The sequence below is a fragment of the Triticum aestivum genome, chromosome 5D (assembly GCF_018294505.1).
Source record: "Triticum aestivum cultivar Chinese Spring chromosome 5D, IWGSC CS RefSeq v2.1, whole genome shotgun sequence".
In the NCBI taxonomy this organism is placed as follows: Eukaryota; Viridiplantae; Streptophyta; class Magnoliopsida; order Poales; family Poaceae; genus Triticum; species Triticum aestivum.
Window position 1 is genome coordinate 321,414,945 of NC_057808.1, and position 17,301 is coordinate 321,432,245.

Below are 17,301 nucleotides of genomic sequence, written 5' to 3' on the forward strand. Positions count from 1 at the left end.
GGCGGCCCAGGCGCCCCTCTGCTCCACCACCGCGGCCTCCCCGCCGCTCCGGCGCCCCCTCCTCCACCCGGCCGCCCCGGCGCCCCTCTCCTCCACCACCGCGGCCGCCCCACCCCTCGGGCACCCCCTCCTCCACCCGGTGAGACCTCTTGTATTTTTTCTATTTTTGTTTCTGTATTTTAAGTTTAGTTTAGGTTTATTTTAGGTTTGGTTTAGTTTAGGTTTACTTTAGTTTAGGTTTAGAGCATAGATAGCATCTTCTCTACTATAATTTAAATTCTCACTAGTAGTCTTATTAGTTAGATCATCTTCTATACTATTATTGATCCAAAGTGTTTAGTTATGCATGATCAATTTTTTGTACATTATGCTTTTTATGTGTCATTTAAATAATGTAGTGCCAGATTTCTCAACTCATTGGCATATAATGAATTATTATTGTTATATTATTAATAGATGATGGAACAAAAACTATTTCCCTTCAAAGTGAAAAATCTTTCAGTGAAGTAAATATTAGTGCACGAGTTCTTTTGTATACAAGAAAAAAAGTGGCATGTCTTGGTAGGTACGTGGCAACCGTATCATCAGATTTAAACTTTAGAATTAGTATTTGTGATAAATGAATTCAAATGCATTTCCAATAGAAAATGCAATACACATATCTAGTGAACTGTAAATGAAAGTTATCCACAGACTCCTTGAAGGGGTTGTATAAAAGATTATGAAACTAATAGTGAGAAGAGCAAAAGCTTTCCTCAAATTCCTTTGCATATATTCAAATTCATCAATCAGCAACACTCGAATTAGTTTAATTTGAGAAAACAACAAGGCATGCATATTGCTTATGGAATCTGTCATAAGAGGCAAACTATACCTGTCTTTTCCTTTTCTTTTTTGCGGAAAGGCAAACTATACATTCTGATTTGCATACAAAGTAAATTGATTTTACGACACTACACCCTTAGTTTCTGATTTGAGGTTTGTTTGTTTGCTTGGTGTGTGGCACCTAGAGCCACCTAAAATATGGTGCAACTATGATCTGTTGCCACAAGTATTCCAATGTGATCACACCGGAAGGAACTTTAGGTTTAGTTTTGGTTATGAAGAAAGAAGAAAGATGAAAAAAAGAAGAAGATGAAGAGGAGAAAGAAGAAGTGTATCTTTCCCCTATTTTTAGATTACTATGCTCTTTTTTTTAACATTTTCAGTTTTCTTTCACGTCTAAAGAAATCCCTAGTTTTTAAGGGTGCCAATTGCCATTGCCAACTAACCTACCTAATTAACTAAGTGTTGTTGATGTTGTTGAGCACAAGTGCATTGCTTTTTTCTCAGTTTTCTTTCATGTCTAGAAACTTGGCTCTATGTTTATAGATATGCTTCTAGCTAGATACTAATTGGTCTCTTCTGCTGCTTATTAGAGATGGGGGAGGCCGTCACCGCAGGCTCCGCTCTGCCACACCGGAGTACGAGTTGGATGCTTTCGAGTTCTTCAGTATCATACTTGGGACTTCCTCCAAGAGGCAGGTATATAAAAGGAGAGATCTCCCCTTCACCCATCTCATTATGATAACTCTGTTGTTTGCTACATCACTCCTTGTCCCAAACTGCAGAGGCTGCCTGACACTTTTATGAACATGCTGGGTGAAGATCCGCCAAATAATGTGAACCTGCGACAGGCCGGCAGCGGATTTCGTAGGCTGTGGGACGTGGAGTTGGTGATCAAGGAGGGCCACATGTACCTGTGTCGTGGCTGGGAGATGTTCTACCGTGCCTACGACCTGCGGCTGGGGTACTTCCTTCTCTTCAGGTACGACGACGATGCCACCATGCTCATCGTGAAGGTGTTCAACGCGACTATGTGTCGCATGCGCTACGCTGACGACGATGAAGCCAGTATGTTCCGCCTCTTCTTATTCCTCTACATTTGGCTTTGTCTCGCATCGATTGTTAACGGTCATTAATTGTAGCATTTGGACAGGCAATGGGATCAGCAACAGCGACACTGGCTACAGCCAAAGCAGCAGCGATTCTAGCTGTAGCAAAAGCAACAGCGATTCTGGCTGTAGCAAAAGCAGCAGCGATTCGGGCTGCGGCAAAGACAGCAAGGAGGATGATCCGGACTGGAGTGGGGAAGAAGAGGAGCAGAGTGGGCATCAGGCTGAGGATGACCTAGCGATGGTGGTGGCTGACCAAGGGCAAGAGATGGTGGTGGCGCACCATGGGCAAGAGATGGTGGTGGCTGAGGATGACCTAGTGATGGTCGTGCCTGTCCTGCCTGAAGATGGCCTCGCGATGGTGGTGGTGCCTGACAATGACCTCGCACCGGTGGTGGCGCCGGCGATCCCACAGCTGAGCGACATGACCACGCCAATTGTGGTAGAAGACTACATCCCACTGCCGCCACCGCCTCGCCGCTCTTGGCGCATCAGGCTGAGGAAGGAGAAGGAGAAGAACAATGAGAACTGAACTATGTCAGGTATGTCAGATCTCCAAAATGATCTATATATAGTTAGCTCTAATATGCTTACTTACCTATGTTAGCTCTAATATGCTTAGTTACATATGTTAGCTCTCATATGCTAAGTTATCTCTACTATGCTTAGTTTCCTATAGGTTAGCTCCAAAATTACTTATGTTAGCACAAAATGACCAAGTTTACATAATAAGCTTATAGTCTTCTTCTTCTTCTTCTTCTTCTCCAAAATGACATAAGTTAGCTATAAGTTAGCTCTAATATGCTTAGTTCACTCAAAGATGGCATAATTAGCTAGGTTGGCTCCATTTTACCTAAGTTGGCTCTAATATGCTAAGTTATCTCTAATATGCTTAGTTTCCTATAGGTTAACTCCAAAATTACTTATGTTAGCACAAAATGACCAAGTTTACATAATAAGCTTAATTATAGTCTTCTTCTTCTTCTTCTTATTCTTCTAGTCTTCTTCTAGTATTCTTCTTCTTCTTCTTCATTTTCTTCTAGGTTAGCTCCATTTTACTTAAGTATGCTTACTTCTTATAGTCTTCTTCTTCTTCTTCTTCTTCATTTTCTTCTTCTTTTTCTAACATATTTTTTATCATTTCGCAGATTTGATTTAATTCACGGAAGCTTGCATGGATGGAGTGCTTCTTTTCCATTTGTGCTTTTATTTTGTATCAATGAAGTTGCATGGTTGGAACTTGTTATATGGATGGATGGATAACGGTGTTGGATGAACAATGTGAAACTTTTGTAATATGTAAGGATGGAACTATATATGTGTTGGTTATGTATGTATATATGATGAAACTTGTGTGTTGGATATGCTTGTTGTGTATATATGTGAATTGCTGTGTATATCTGTGTATATCTATGAATTGCTGTCAAATTGAATGAATTAAATTAAAAACAGGGTTGTACAGGCTCTTTGCCGTCACGGCAAACATGCCACATGGCAGCTACCTGTGCTTCCTGGGACTGGCATGTTTGAGCACTTTGCCGTCCGCCAGCTGACGGCAAAGACCTTAGCCTCTTTGCCGTCCGCTGGCTGACGGCAAAGCATGTCGTTAACCCCTAACGGCTCTCACACCACCTCACTGCCGTCCACGATCTTTGCCGTCTGCTGGCCACCAACGGCGGACGGCACAATCCTTTGTCGTCCGTTTCCAGGAAGCAGACGGCAAAGAAGGCCTTTGCTGGCACCTGTTCGGACGGACAGTTTGCCGTCTGCTGGCGGACGGCAAAGAACTTTGTCGTCCGTGATCCATGCCTTTGCCGTCCGCCATGGCGGACGGCAAAGAAGCTGATTCTAGTAGTGGAAGCCACTTGATTCTTCAAACTGCACTTTTCCCAAACATAATGGGACACTTATCAAGACTCAATAATCCCAGTTCCCTTCTCACACATCGTCAAAATATTCTTAATGGTTAATGCTTGATCGATCGAGCCCTTGAAAAATAGTAGGCCGCCCAAACATAATGGGACACTTATCAAGACTCAATAATGCCCAATTCCCTTCTCATACACCGTCAGAATATTCTTAATGGTTAATGCTTGATTGATCGAGCCCTTGAAAAATAGTAGGCTATCATCTGCAAATAATAAGTGAGAGATACCCGGAGCTTTTCTATTCAAATGGAATCCTGAAGATCCACCCCCAGCACATGCATCATTAAGGAGCATACAAAGCACCTTAACAACAAAACTGAACAAGTATATAGATAACGGATCTTCCTGCCTGAGCCGCCGAGAAGGAGAAAATGGCTCGGGCAAATAACCATTAAAACACACCACAAATTTGAGGAAGTAACACACGTCATAATCCAGTTAACCCACCACGGCACAAAACCCAAAGCCCCCATCATACATTGCAAAAATTGCCAATCCATGCAATCATAGGCTTTGGCAAGGTCCTACTTATAAGCACAATATTCCCTCTTAAATCTTTAAATGTACTTAACAAGTGCATACATTCAAAAGCTATGAGAGCATCATCAGAGATTAACCTTCCCGGAATAAATGCACTTTAAGCAGGGGATATCATACCATCAACTAGTGCTCGCAACCTATTTATAAGACACTTGGAGATACCTGAAATCTTTAATTGGTCAAAGATTCTTAATATTCGAGATGAGAATGAGAACAATATTTGTATTATTAACCCCCTCCGGCATAATTCCAGAAATAAAACCAGCATGTACAGCCTTGAAAATACCATATTTGATCAAACCCCAATTCCATTGGGAAAACCTCGCAGGAAAACCGTCCGGTCCCGGGGTTTTTAAAGCTCCATTTGTAAAAGAGCATCACTCATTTCTTGTTCCGTAAAAGGTTTGCACATATCATCTTTCATAATATGGGATGGGTCAACCGAAGCATCACAAGAATAAAGTTGTTTAAAGAACAAATTTGTCATACCTTTCATCTCTAGATTTTCCATGAGATGACCATCATTCTTTCTAAGAGCAGAAATATATTTTTCTTTGCTCTCTAAGTAACCTTCCACTGAAAATATTTTGTATTACATCCCCCCACTTCATCTTGTCCAAACATGATCTTTACTTCCATAACATTTCTTCCTTGATCAGTAGCTCTCATCCATGTCCACTAGAACTTTCTTCCTTTTCCAGCAAGAACACCTATGATATAAGATGTATTTGAGTGTCTTTCTTTATAAACAAAATTGGAAAGAAAACAGTTGAAACCAAATAGCTAATTTCTGGAAGAAATCATCCACATCTCGCACGCGCCACAGTCCTCATAGGGCCCACCAATCGTCCATCGTTTTCTCCCCTATCTCTTAGACGTCAAAGAGAGCCACTTGGTTCTTTCCCTCTTTGTCTCCCGCCTCCCGTCATTCTCTCTCTTCTCGTCCCTCATTCTCTCTCTTATGGTCGTGCGGCGACCATGGTTGTAGGCGGAGACACTCGCTGTGCATTTTGCTGCAGGGGACGGTAGCTGCTACAAGGCCTCGTTGTCAATGGAAGTTGCAAACACAATGTTCATCGTGTTGCTAACCCGCTGATCTCTTTGATCAACGGGATGGTACCGAGTGCTACAGGAGAAAGAACACAACTAAGGAAGAAAGTTATGTTTTCTTTTTCAAACTTTTTAGGAAGTCTTTTGTCCTAAATCTTTTGTTGGATAATAAACACATAAATTCCTTGAGTCAATTATTAACACAATTTTTATGCTATAGTGGAAGAACACATTTCTCCGAAACGAAATGGGATTAAACTAAGAATTATGGTTATGTCGTGTGGTTTTTTCACTTCAGGTCTAGTATATATTGTTCACTATTTTTTCAATGAATATCAAATATAACATGGCTTGTCGGTTTCTTTCCTTGAAAACATATGTGAAGGAAAATGTTGGTAGAAATCAACCACGGCCGGCATGCGCTACGCACCCCCATAGGGCCCACTGACCGCCCATCACTTTTTCCTTATCTCTTAGCAGTCGTGGAGAGCCACACAATTCTTTCCCTCTTCATCTCATATTTCCTGCCATTCTCTTTCATCCCCTTCCTCTTTCTCTCTCTTGCATTAGACCGTCAACCAGCGTTGTATGCACCGCCACTAGCCATGTGTTTTGCCGCAGAGGGCTAATCGCTACTGCAAGCTCTCCCGGAAGTTACAAACGCGACACTCATCGTGCTGGTAACCCGCATATTTCGCTGACCAACGGGATGACACCGAGTGCTGCAGGAGACCGCTAGAAGGCGTAGGCCGTCGCCTCAGTGCTGTTAGAGGGTGAGGCATGAGGTGATGGGGAGTTGATGAATGCCAATGCCATGGTGCACTACGACATCGTCCAGGCTCTTTTGAGTTAATTGGCAACATCCTTTTATTCATACATAAGCTTGTTCATTACAGATAATGGTCCTCATAACATAGGAGTCTCACTAAACCAACATGATCTAACATCATACTCTGCTGACCTAGCAAGAGTGTGAGCTGCCACATTACATGAATGCTTATCATGGATAAAATTATAAGATATAAACTTTGTAGCCCAGTTCTTGATATCACGGACTATTTCTCGCGTAGGGGATATATCCATTTTTTATTCTTAGATCTCATTGATCAATGATAAATAGTTAGAAGCCACCATGATTCTCTGCATACCTCTAATCCCAACAACAAATAAGGCTTGGCGTGGTGCCATAGCTTTTGCAACTTCAGGATTGAATTCGAGCAAAGTAGCCTCTGCTTGCATTGCTGCCTGCACCATCCCGCGATGATCACAAATCACCATGCAAAATCCCACTCTTGTAGAATGAGAAAAGATTGATGCATCCATGTAGACAAGCATCCACCCTTCTGTGGCGGAGACCAATTGTGGTTTGATTTCAGGGACTCACGCACGATGAAAACTGGACAAAAGGCAAATTGATGAACTCAATGTAGACTTTGATCTTTCCTACAACACGAAGTGGATGAATTAAGGCCTTACCATTACGGCAGGCATTTCTATGCTCCTAAATATACCAAATTACCATGGCAAAAATCATGACAGAAAAATCAGTAGCAATTATCATCCTTCATAATATACATTTCCTAATATGGATACAGTTTTTCAGGTTCCGGCAAATTTGATATCCTTTTCGAGTTCATTCCAGATTTTTTAAACATCGCCCATGTTGCGATGAGCGACCGCACCATTGTGTGTATTGAGATGGTGGTAGCCTAATTCGATGTCTACATGGGATATCAGCGGGTCGATCCGTAGCGTCACCCAAATTTGAAATCCACGTGTCACTGCGTTCGGTACTTGGGTGTGTGGTTTCAGTTTGAAAAGTTATTTGCATTGGGCGACTGGTCAACGCTCACGTCGGTCGCGTGGCGTGCGTTCGATTGACGCAGACCGTGAGTCTTTCGTGCGGCGTTCTCGGCTATTCCTCTCTCGACACGCACGACACGTGTCCGCCTTAGTGGGCCGGCGACCGCTCTTCCCCCCTTATATTCTCCCACATCCTTCTCGACGACTCATCTTTCTTCTTCCTCTATTGTAGAGCGATCTCCTGCTCTTCTCCCTCTCTCTCGCCATCTTCACCCCCGGTGAGCACAACGAAGCCAGCCAACGAGCCATCACCCTTCCCTTGTTTCTCCCTCTCTCAGTTGCATCCGGTACTCCTCTTAACGACTGGAGCTGTGACCGGAGCATGGTGCTACAAACGCCGAGCACCGGTGTCTGCAGTGGGAAGCTGCAACCAGATCCCAATGGTCGTTGCAACATGTGTAGTGTGGTGCTGGGAGTGGCACTATGGGGTGCGGCGACCGGCGCCGAGACGCGCTGCGGTCGGCATCACAGCATGTTGCGGCGTGAGCGCGACGATGTTGCGACGCCGCGACAGATCTGGGAGCGACGACGACCTCAGGCGCAGGTGAGAGTTGACTTTTTCCTTCTTCTTTTTTTTCCTTTTTTCTGCAATCGAATGGTTATTCATATCCAGATCGTAGGGGCCGCCCGGTTACCGGCCGAAAGTCGCGCCGGCCGACCGGCGCAGTTACTCGTAATTGATCTCTTATTCTGTAAGAAAATCGGGACGACCTCCGGCAGGGATGAGAGTTGAGCTTTTCCTTCTTTTTTTTCCTTTTTTCTGCAATCGGACGATTATTCATATCCAGATCGTAGGGCTGCCTGGCGCCCGGCCTAAAGTCGCGCCGGTCGACCGGCACAGTTACTCATAACTGATTTCTTAATCTGTAAGAAAGACGGGACGACCTCCGGCGCGGGTGAGAGTTGACTTTTTTCTTCTTCAACCGGACGGTCATTCATGTCCAGATCGTAGGGGCTGCCCGGCGCCCGGCCTAAAGTCGCATCGGTCGGCCGACTCAGTTACTCGTAACTGATTTCTTAATCTGTAAGAAAGCCTGGACGACCTTAGGCGCGGGTGAGAGTTGACTTTTTCTCTTTTTCTTTCTTTTTTTCTGCAATCGGACGGTCATTCATACCAGATCGTAGGGTCCGCCTGGCGACCGGCCTAAAGTCGCGCGGGTCGACCGGCGTAACTGACCTTTCAGTTTCGGAAGTCTACGTTCCTTTTGGTGGGGTGGACTCTGGGTCTCCGGTGTGAACGCGGCCCCGTGTATCCCTCCTGTCGGAAACAACAGCCGGGCCGCCGCACGCGCCGAGGCGCCCTCAGCGTCCGACACGTAAGCGCTCGCACGTGCGCGAGAGGCCGCCCACCCCGCGGACCCCACCCCCGTCCACCGATCTCATCCGGTGCGGCTTGAAGATGGATATACATATCTCCTAGGGAAACCCGGCGGATCATCTGCGCGTCCACCTCCCGCGCCCCCTCCCCCGCGCCCGTCCGATCCCGATCGTGCGGCCCACGCCCCGGCCGCACCGGTCAAACACCGTGGGGCCCCCCAGAGCGGCCGCCGCGCTCCCGCGGATAAGATCGCGCGCGGGCTGCTGCCGCCCGCGAGGGACTGCGCCATGGACTGCGCGCGGTGGAGTCTTCCACCCAGCCCCCTGGGTTCACGGGTACTTCGCGGGCCGGACGGGCACGAAGACTTTCTTCATATCCTCAGGAGAGGCCGTTTTTGTTGGATTGCGGCCGCCCGCGGCGCGATCAATGGATGAGGGCTGCAGTAAACGCATGCAACCACGTCATTATCTATCCTTCTGACAGCAGGCAAAGGCACCGATCTTCGGCCGCAGGCCAGGAAGTCACCATCCGATAAAAAACACAGTAGCACTCAATCAACAAAAAAAAAGTACGCGCTCATAAATAAAAAAGTATATAAGTATATATCCAGGGGTAAAAGTTGGAATTGAGAACCACTGCAAGCAAAGCAGCTTTTTTTATGGCAACCGCCACGGCATGCACGCAAGGAAACCGTGGTGACTGACCGATCTCTTGTCCTGTAAGAAAGTGAGCATTGATCGAGTGGATGGATAATGCTGATCCCTTGGGTCAGTCAGCAGGGACGATTATCCATCCCGGAAACAAATAGCGCCAATGGTTTGTCATGAATTCTTTGGCTGCTGTTAGGTGGACGGCGTGCGGCGCGGCGCCCGTGGACGGCATCCCGATGTTTATCCAGGGTGCTTAGTGCGAAATTCCGATTATATTTAATCCGCGTACGGGGCGACGGCGAGAGGCATCGCAGAGTTCATCAGACCCGCGCTCGCCAGCTCGAGCGAGGGCGAGAAAAATACTCTATCCATTCCAGTCTTCACAAAGAAAAGCCTCGCCTCCATTCCGTTACTTGTAGTCGTGATAGATAGATCCCACCCCGGCCCAGCCCCTCCGATCCTCAAGAGCCACCGCCGCACGCCGACCGACGATCACCCCCGCATCCCTCCCGCCACCGCCTTTCCTCCCTCCTCCGCCGCGTCCGTCTTTGCCAATCCGTCGAGTTTCCCCGGAGTTTCCGCCACCCTCTTTCGAGTTCTTGTTGCTGCTTAATGCTGGTCCGGGGGATGGGCGGCGGCGTCTTCTGTTGTCCGGTGGCGGCGATCTGCCGATGTGGCGGCCGCGTGGGCGGCGGGAGGAGGAGCACCTGAGACGGTGCCGCTCTGCCGCCGTGTTCCGTTCCCTTTGACCGAAAGGTGCCGCTCCTTTCCGGAAAGGGGAAATTTGTTTCTGCGCTTCTGGCGACTTCCTTTGCGCCGATTCCATTCCTTGTTGCCTCGCTAAATCTCGCCCGGATTTCCTCTTCCCCTTGGACTCCATCCCGGTCGCAGATCCTTTTCCTCCCTGCCCGCCCATTCTTGCTCTGCTCCGTCACTCGCTCTGCAACTGCAACCTCGAGTTCTTGCTGAGTTTGTTGGTCAAGAAGATCACATCTGGGAGAGGATGGCGTCGAGATCCTACTCCAACCTCTTGGAGCTCGCCGGCGGCGCTGACCGCGACCAGCCGCTGCCGTCCCTCGGGCAGCCACGCATACCGCGGGTGATGACGGCGTCTGGCATTGTGCCCGGCCTTGACCGCTCCGACGCCCCCGCTGACGCTGCCGCCTCGGTGGCCTCCGACGACCAACCCGACCAGCCGCCGCGGGAGCGCACCATCATCGTGGCCAACCAGCTGCCCATCCGCGCCTGCCGCGGCGCCGACGGCGCCTGGGAGTTCTCCTGGGACCAGGACAGCCTCCTGCGGCAGCTCAAGGAGGCTCTGCGCGCGCACCAGGGCCGCGCCCACATGGACTTCGTCTACATCGGCGGCCTGCGCGACGACATCCCGGCGGAGGAGCAGGACAAGGTCGCGCTCGAGCTCTACGACCGCTTCCGCTGCGTGCCCGCCTTCCTGCCGGACGACCTCCGCTCCCGCTTCTACCACGGCTTCTGCAAGCAGCAGCTGTGGCCACTGTTCCATTACATGCTGCCACTGTCGCCCGAGCTCGGCGGCCGCTTTGACCGCGACCTGTGGAAGGCCTACCTGTCCGTCAACAAGATCTTCACCGACAAGATCATGGAGGTGATCAACCCCGAGGAGGACTTCGTCTGGGTGCACGACTACCATCTCATGCTCCTGCCCACCTTCCTGCGCAAGAAATTCAACCGTGTCAGGCTGGGCTTCTTCCTGCACAGCCCGTTCCCATCATCGGAGATCTACAAGACCCTGCCGGTGCGCGAGGAGGTGCTCCGGGCGCTGCTGAATGCCGACTTGATTGGGTTCCACACATTTGATTATGCCAGGCATTTCCTCTCATGCTGCAGCAGGATGCTGGGAATGAAATACGAGTCGCAGAGGGGATACATTGGACTGGAGTATTATGGACGGACTGTCACTGTCAAGATACTGCCGGTGGGGATACATTTGATGCAGCTGCAGGCAGTGCTCAACCTCCCGGAGACCGGGCTCAAGGTCGCCGAGCTTATGAAGGAGTTCCCTGATCGTCACCGCATCATGATGCTTGGTGTGGATGACATGGACATATTTAAAGGCATCAGTCTGAAGCTTCTGGCATTTGAGGAGCTCTTGACGCAGCATCCAGAGTATCGAGGAAAGGTGGTGCTGGTACAGATTGCCAATCCGGCGAGGGGGAAGGGAAAGGATGTGAAGGAGGTACAGGATGAGAGCTATGCCATGGTGAAGCGCATCAATGAGGCATTTGGGCAGCCAGATTACCAGCCAGTCATATTGATCGACAGGCCACTGCACTTCTATGAGAGGATGGCATACTATGTTGTTGCTGAGTGCTGCTTGGTGACCGCGGTGAGGGATGGCATGAATCTTATACCATATGAGTACATCATTGCTAGGCAAGGGAATGAAAAGATTGACAGGATCCTGGGTCTCAGCCCTTCCACAAGGAAGAAGAGCATGCTTGTCGTGTCGGAGTTCATTGGCTGCTCGCCCTCCCTGAGTGGCGCGATTCGGGTGAACCCTTGGAACATTGAGTCAGTGGCCGAGGCAATGGACAAGGCCTTGCACACAGGTGAAGGTGAGCAGGCGCTGAGGCACGAGAAGCATCACAAATTTGTGAGCACACATGATGTCGGATACTGGGCAAACAGCTTCCTGCAGGATCTGGCGAGGACTTGCCAAGACCATAACAAGAGGCGCTGCTGGGGCATAGGATTTGGGCTAAGGTTCAGGGTTGTGGCCCTTGATACGAGCTTCAAGAAGCTCGCGGCTGAGCAGCTCATCTCAGCCTACCGGAAGGCAAGCACGCGTGCCATTCTCTTGGACTATGATGGTACGCTCATGCCTGAGTCATCGTTTCGTAAGATGCCGAGCTCCAAAACAATAAACATGTTGAACAGCCTCTGTCGCGATGAGAAGAACTTGGTCCTAATCGCAAGCACAAAGACCCGGGCGACCTTAAGTGAATGGTTCTCAGCATGTGAGGACCTAGGCCTTGCTGCTGAGCATGGCTACTTCATCAGGTAAATTCCAACTGTTCCCTGAAAATTCTCAAGTACCTTCAATGTTGAAATGAAACTAGTGCTACTACTATGACTTTGTACTGTACATTCCAATTAACACTATTGTTGAAACGAAACTACTATCACTACTGTGACTTTGTACTGCACATTTAACCTGTATATGTACATTCCAATTAACACCATTTTGCTGTAGGCTGGAAAGAGATGCAGAATGGGAGACATGCGGCCCGGCAACAGACTTCAGCTGGAAGCAAATCGCGGAGCCGGTGATGAAGACCTACACCGAGACAACGGACGGGTCGATCATCGAGGACAAGGAGACAGCAATCGTGTGGTGCTACAAGGACGCCGACCGTGATTTTGGATCTTGCCAGGCCAAGGAGCTCCATGATCACCTGGAGAGTGTCCTCTCCAACGAGCCGGTATCAGTCAAAGCTGACCTGAACTATGTTGAGGTGAAGCCACAGGTAAAGCTTGGCTGAAACCAACGGTGCTTTTGTTTCCTACCGTACCTAGTGTGATTGCTTGCGCCACTGCACTTCTGTAATGGAAACAACACTAAGCCAGGAACATTCTTTGCACTGCAGGGTGTGAGCAAGGGCCTGGTGGCGAAGCGGATGCTGTCGACAATGCAGGAGCTGGGGCTCCAGCCTGACTTCATCCTCTGCGTCGGGGATGACCGCTCCGACGAGGACATGTTCGAGGTGATCACCACCGCGGTGGACGGCCCCTACCTGAGCCCTTCCGCGACGGTCTTCGCCTGCACCATTGGCCAAAAGCCCAGCAAGGCCAAGTACTACCTGGACGAACCCGCCGACATCAAGCGCATGATCCGGGCCCTCGCGAGCGTCTCTGACCAGGAGCTGGCGCTGGAGGAGGGCGAAGAGCTGGAGGAGGGCGAAGACCCTCCTTACCCTTTCCTTGCCGGCGACGGCACCAGCAGCGACGACACCTGGCTGGACTGAGGGGGGAAGCTGGCAGAGAAGACCAGCAGCAGCGCAGCCTCCGGCCTGAATAAGACAGCATAATGGACCGTGCCGTCGTAAACGGCACCATAGTTGTGTTTCTGCTTGGTTGTTGTTCTGCCTGTTTCGCCCATTGTGTATATAGACTCCGTTGAACTTGGTTAAATTACCGACTAAATTTCCAGACACCATCTAGCCGCTGTTTTAATTTGCACTTTCTTTGTTTTTGTTTTTTTGAGACAATGCACTTTCTTTGCTGTTGGTCTGAGAACTGGGCGTAGCTCAGTTGGCAGGGCGAAGGAGTTCGCACCCAGCCCACTGGTGTTCGAGTCTCAGCTCGAGCGCTTGGTGCTCACGAAATTTTCTTCTATAAAAAATGCTAACAGGCTAGTCTAGCCCAAGTTGGTCTTGTTTTTTTTTTTCGTTGGTCTTGCTCTCTCTCACGGCTGGTGCTGCCTCCTGGCCTGGCCTACTGGAGGCGCCAATGATTTCGCCTTGCCTTTTTTTTCTTCTGGTTCGGCTCGTGCTGGCTGCTGACTGGGCGCGCCCGTCCGTCCGTAGTGCTGGCTGGTCGTGTGGGGTTTCGGATAAGAAACAGGATTAGAAGTAGGTGTTGCTACTGTTGTAGTCTCCCGGCAAATGATGGGCGCCATTTGTCACTGGTGGGGGGTGGGAGGTAGGTCAGGTGCTGGTCTTATGCCATATGGGGTAATAAAGGCGAGGCCCCGGCGGGTGGGTTGGTTGATCATCGTGCACGCTAGCATATTCGGCCATGCCATGTCTAGTCTACTATAGTACTCTGGCATACCAAATGGCCTAAGAGAGATCCTCTGCCAGATTGGATTGGGTTGGATTGGATTGAAGCAAAGCCTTCTGGTTAGGTTAATGAATCTACTCCATGGTGGTGTTGCTTAGACGGAAGACGCAACGCAACGACGCGGCGGCCGCGGCCGGCCGGTTTTGGCCGACAGCGGCGCCGATCGCAGCGGACAAACCGCCGACCGGGGGCATGGCAACCAACGTCCCTGTCTTTCCTTCGCGTAATCTTCTCGTATGGGACAGCGGCGGGCGTCAGAGCGCACGCGGCGACCCGGTCCGCCCGCGTCCACGCTGGGCTCGTTTCTGCCGACCTGGCTGGCGCCTGGCTGTCGTCCGACTCGTGCGTCGCGGCGCGGCTTGTCCGGGCGCAGGGAAAGGGATCGTCGGGCCGGTATTTCCGATGGCGCCGTAGCTCGTGCACAGGTGTGCTACTACTGATGAAAACGATGCGAGCGCATCGGCCAGCAGTCGGAAGCAAGCTGTCGCTGTCGGGGGAGTAGAGGATAAGGCCGAGATCAGTTCGCGCGTCCCCGGCGACGGGAATGGGGCAGGAGGTTGACCCCTTTTTTTCGGGACGGATGGCCGACCTGCCTGCCTGCTATCCTTTACTTCCACGACCAAGGCTCGCAGTGACAGGCGTCAAGCCGTCAATAATTGGCTAAGATATACCGTAAGAGCAACTCCAACGCGCCGACCCAAACGGACGGTGTTATTGTCCGCTTTTGTCTTTTTGGTCGGCGCGCTCGGCACATTGCCGACAAGCTCCTTTGTGAGAGTTGATGCTCTTAAAAGTGGCACAAAACTTGTTGCACTCTTATTGGACCACCTTCCATCGCTTCGAAATGGACATCCACCCTCACGTGGTTTGGACTTGGTACGGCGGAAACTTCTTGCGTTCGTGGAACTCACGATGGACACGAATCCGAAAGGTTGATGCCTTTTGTTCTGCACCGATCTTGGGGACTTGCCCAATGTCCCTCCAACACTCACAAAGGAGCTTGTCCTCGGCCGCGGTGTATGCCTTCGTCCGCCTGCTCTTGCGCTTCGGCTTCACCTCGACGGCTTGGCTGGCGAGCTCGTCCTCGAAGAAAGGCTCCCCTTCGATGTCCAACTCGTCCTCTTCCTCGAGGTCGTAGTCCTCCGGAAACTCATGGTCGAGCGGGAAGCCGTCCAAGTCCAGGCCGACCTGATCTTGCATGAAGGCGTCCTGCATGCCAGCTTGATCATATGTCGACGGCGTGAACCGTCCTGGCTTTGTGTCTCCTCTGGATCATAGCCAGCCACAACGGCACCGCGAGCGGCCTCTGTATCACCATCAAAGATGATGCTCTGCATGAAATGGTTGGCCGTCTCGTTGTCGCCGGCCGCTGGCATTCTGTCGAACAGGTTGTGGGCGCCCGGGAGCATGTCGGCTAGCATCTGCCGCGCGCGTTTCCTCGCCCCGCCAGATGATGAGGCACCAGCTACCGGTGTGGCTTTGAGGTCAATGGGCGCGGGCGCGGGCGTGGAAGGCGCCACCACGCTCACCTCTGACGAGCATTCCCCGGAGAGGCGGGAGGCTTGCAGGTAGACGTGGAAGCCAGGAATCAGGTAAGTTGCCGACGTGCGGGGCGACTCTGGGAGCACCATCCGAGGAAACACGGACGAGCCGGTGCTGGCTGCGGCCACGGCAGCGTTGACGAGCCCGTGCTGGCCAGGGTTTAACCCTAGGTAGATCAGCGCCTCCCTCGTTGCCGCTGTGACGTGGGCGACGTATCCTCTTGTTGCGCGGCGGCGGCTATGGCGGCAGCGGCCGCTGCATCGTCCCTCGCGTCCGCCGCGTGCCTCCGGCCCTTTCTCTTCGCCGACTCTGCGGCCTGCTCCTCGGGCCTCAGCTGATTCTTCTTCTTAGGCACGGTGTCGGTCTTGCGAGGGGCGTGGGGCTTGCCTTTGCTGGAGGGGGCGGCCGTGATGCCGGACGAGGCGAGGGAGGTGAGGTCGGCGGCGGCATCGAGGTCGTCGTCCATGGTGAGCGACCGGGAGCGAGCGTGGGCGAGAGGATTTTTGGGAAAGTGGAGGGAAATTGTGGAGGCTTTACCAACGACTGGCGGGCCAGCGGGAGTAGTTGGCGCACGGCGCGCGCGTCCGTCTCGTGTTCGCACCGACGCAAATCAGGCTCAAAATTGGGCCGGGAATGGGCCGGCAGGCGGACGAAAAGCGGACGCGCGTCCGTTTGGGTCGGCGCATTGGGACGACTTCTCTGTCCGTGCTGAACCAAACAGACGCACGCGGACGAAATGGGTCGCCGCGTTGGAGTTGCTCTAAACGCGTCGTACCGAAATACTTGTAGTCTACAAGTATTTCAGTACACAGGTAGTATGTAATAAGAGCAACTCTAACGCGCCGACCTAAACGAACGCGCGTCTTGTCCGCTATTTGTCCGTTTGGGTCGGCCGCCCGCTTGGCGTCCGCCCTATTTTTGTTTTGGGTCGGCCGTACACCCAACGCGCGCGACCCATTTCATATTCATATAAAAAATTAAATGGCCCGCATTCATAGATCATGCCAGCGCCCATGCCATCGCTCAAAGTTCATGCCGGCGCCATGCTAGCGGGCGGCATACAATGCCAGCCTCCAAAAGACCATCAGACAGTTCATGCTGGCACACTTGCCATCGGCCGGCACACATGCCATCACACAAAAAGGGACGGAAATTCGACCACGCCATTCTCGGCCATGGTCATGCCAGCACACTTGCCGGCATACAAAAAAAGGATGGCGCTCTCCGCCATAGATCACTTGTCGCCGAATTTGAACATGTCGGGCTGCATCTTCTCGAACCATGGCCTCTTCCTCGGCGACATGGTGTTCAGGTCCACCTTCATGATCTTCACCCTTGTCGTCATGCTAGCGAGCGCCACTTCTTTTGTCTTGCTCTTGACATTTGGCAGCCTCGATCTCGAGCATCTTGGCTTGCTTCTCGGCTTCCATCGCAAGCATCTGGGCTTGCTTCTCCGCCTCGAGGTCAAGCCTCCTCCTTTGGATCTCCATGAAGGCGTTCATTTTCTCTTCCTTGTCTTGCCGGCACTTCTCCTCTCTTGTGTCCTTGCTCAGCATGCCCTTCAAGGTTGCAAGCAAGGCAATCGAGGCCGCATCGCGCTTGTCCTCCTTCTTGGAGTTGGCATTCCCCCGCGACCGTGGCTTTTTGCCCTGCCCAAG

General features: G+C 51.0%; 1 protein-coding gene across 1 annotated transcript; it reads left to right on the top strand.

The window, feature by feature from the left end:
* The first annotated feature begins 9,580 nt into the window (after nt 1-9,580).
* On the top strand, nt 9,581-13,475 carry LOC123121462 (alpha,alpha-trehalose-phosphate synthase [UDP-forming] 6). The gene is made up of 3 exons (XM_044541453.1): nt 9,581-12,319; nt 12,513-12,786; nt 12,907-13,475. Exons 1-3 carry the CDS (start codon nt 10,287-10,289, stop codon nt 13,282-13,284), a joined length of 2,685 nt encoding a protein of 894 aa, XP_044397388.1. The 5' UTR covers nt 9,581-10,286; the 3' UTR covers nt 13,285-13,475.
* Nucleotides 13,476-17,301: the final 3,826 nt, after the last annotated feature.

Coding starts and splice junctions, on each gene's coding strand:
- LOC123121462 (XM_044541453.1), top strand. CDS start 10,287: ATGGCGTCGAGATCCTACTCCAACCTCTTGGAGCTCGCCGGCGGCGCT. Junction 12,320..12,512: donor GAGCATGGCTACTTCATCAG/GTAAATTCCAAC, acceptor ATTTTGCTGTAG/GCTGGAAAGAGATGCAGAAT. Junction 12,787..12,906: donor ATGTTGAGGTGAAGCCACAG/GTAAAGCTTGGC, acceptor TTTGCACTGCAG/GGTGTGAGCAAGGGCCTGGT.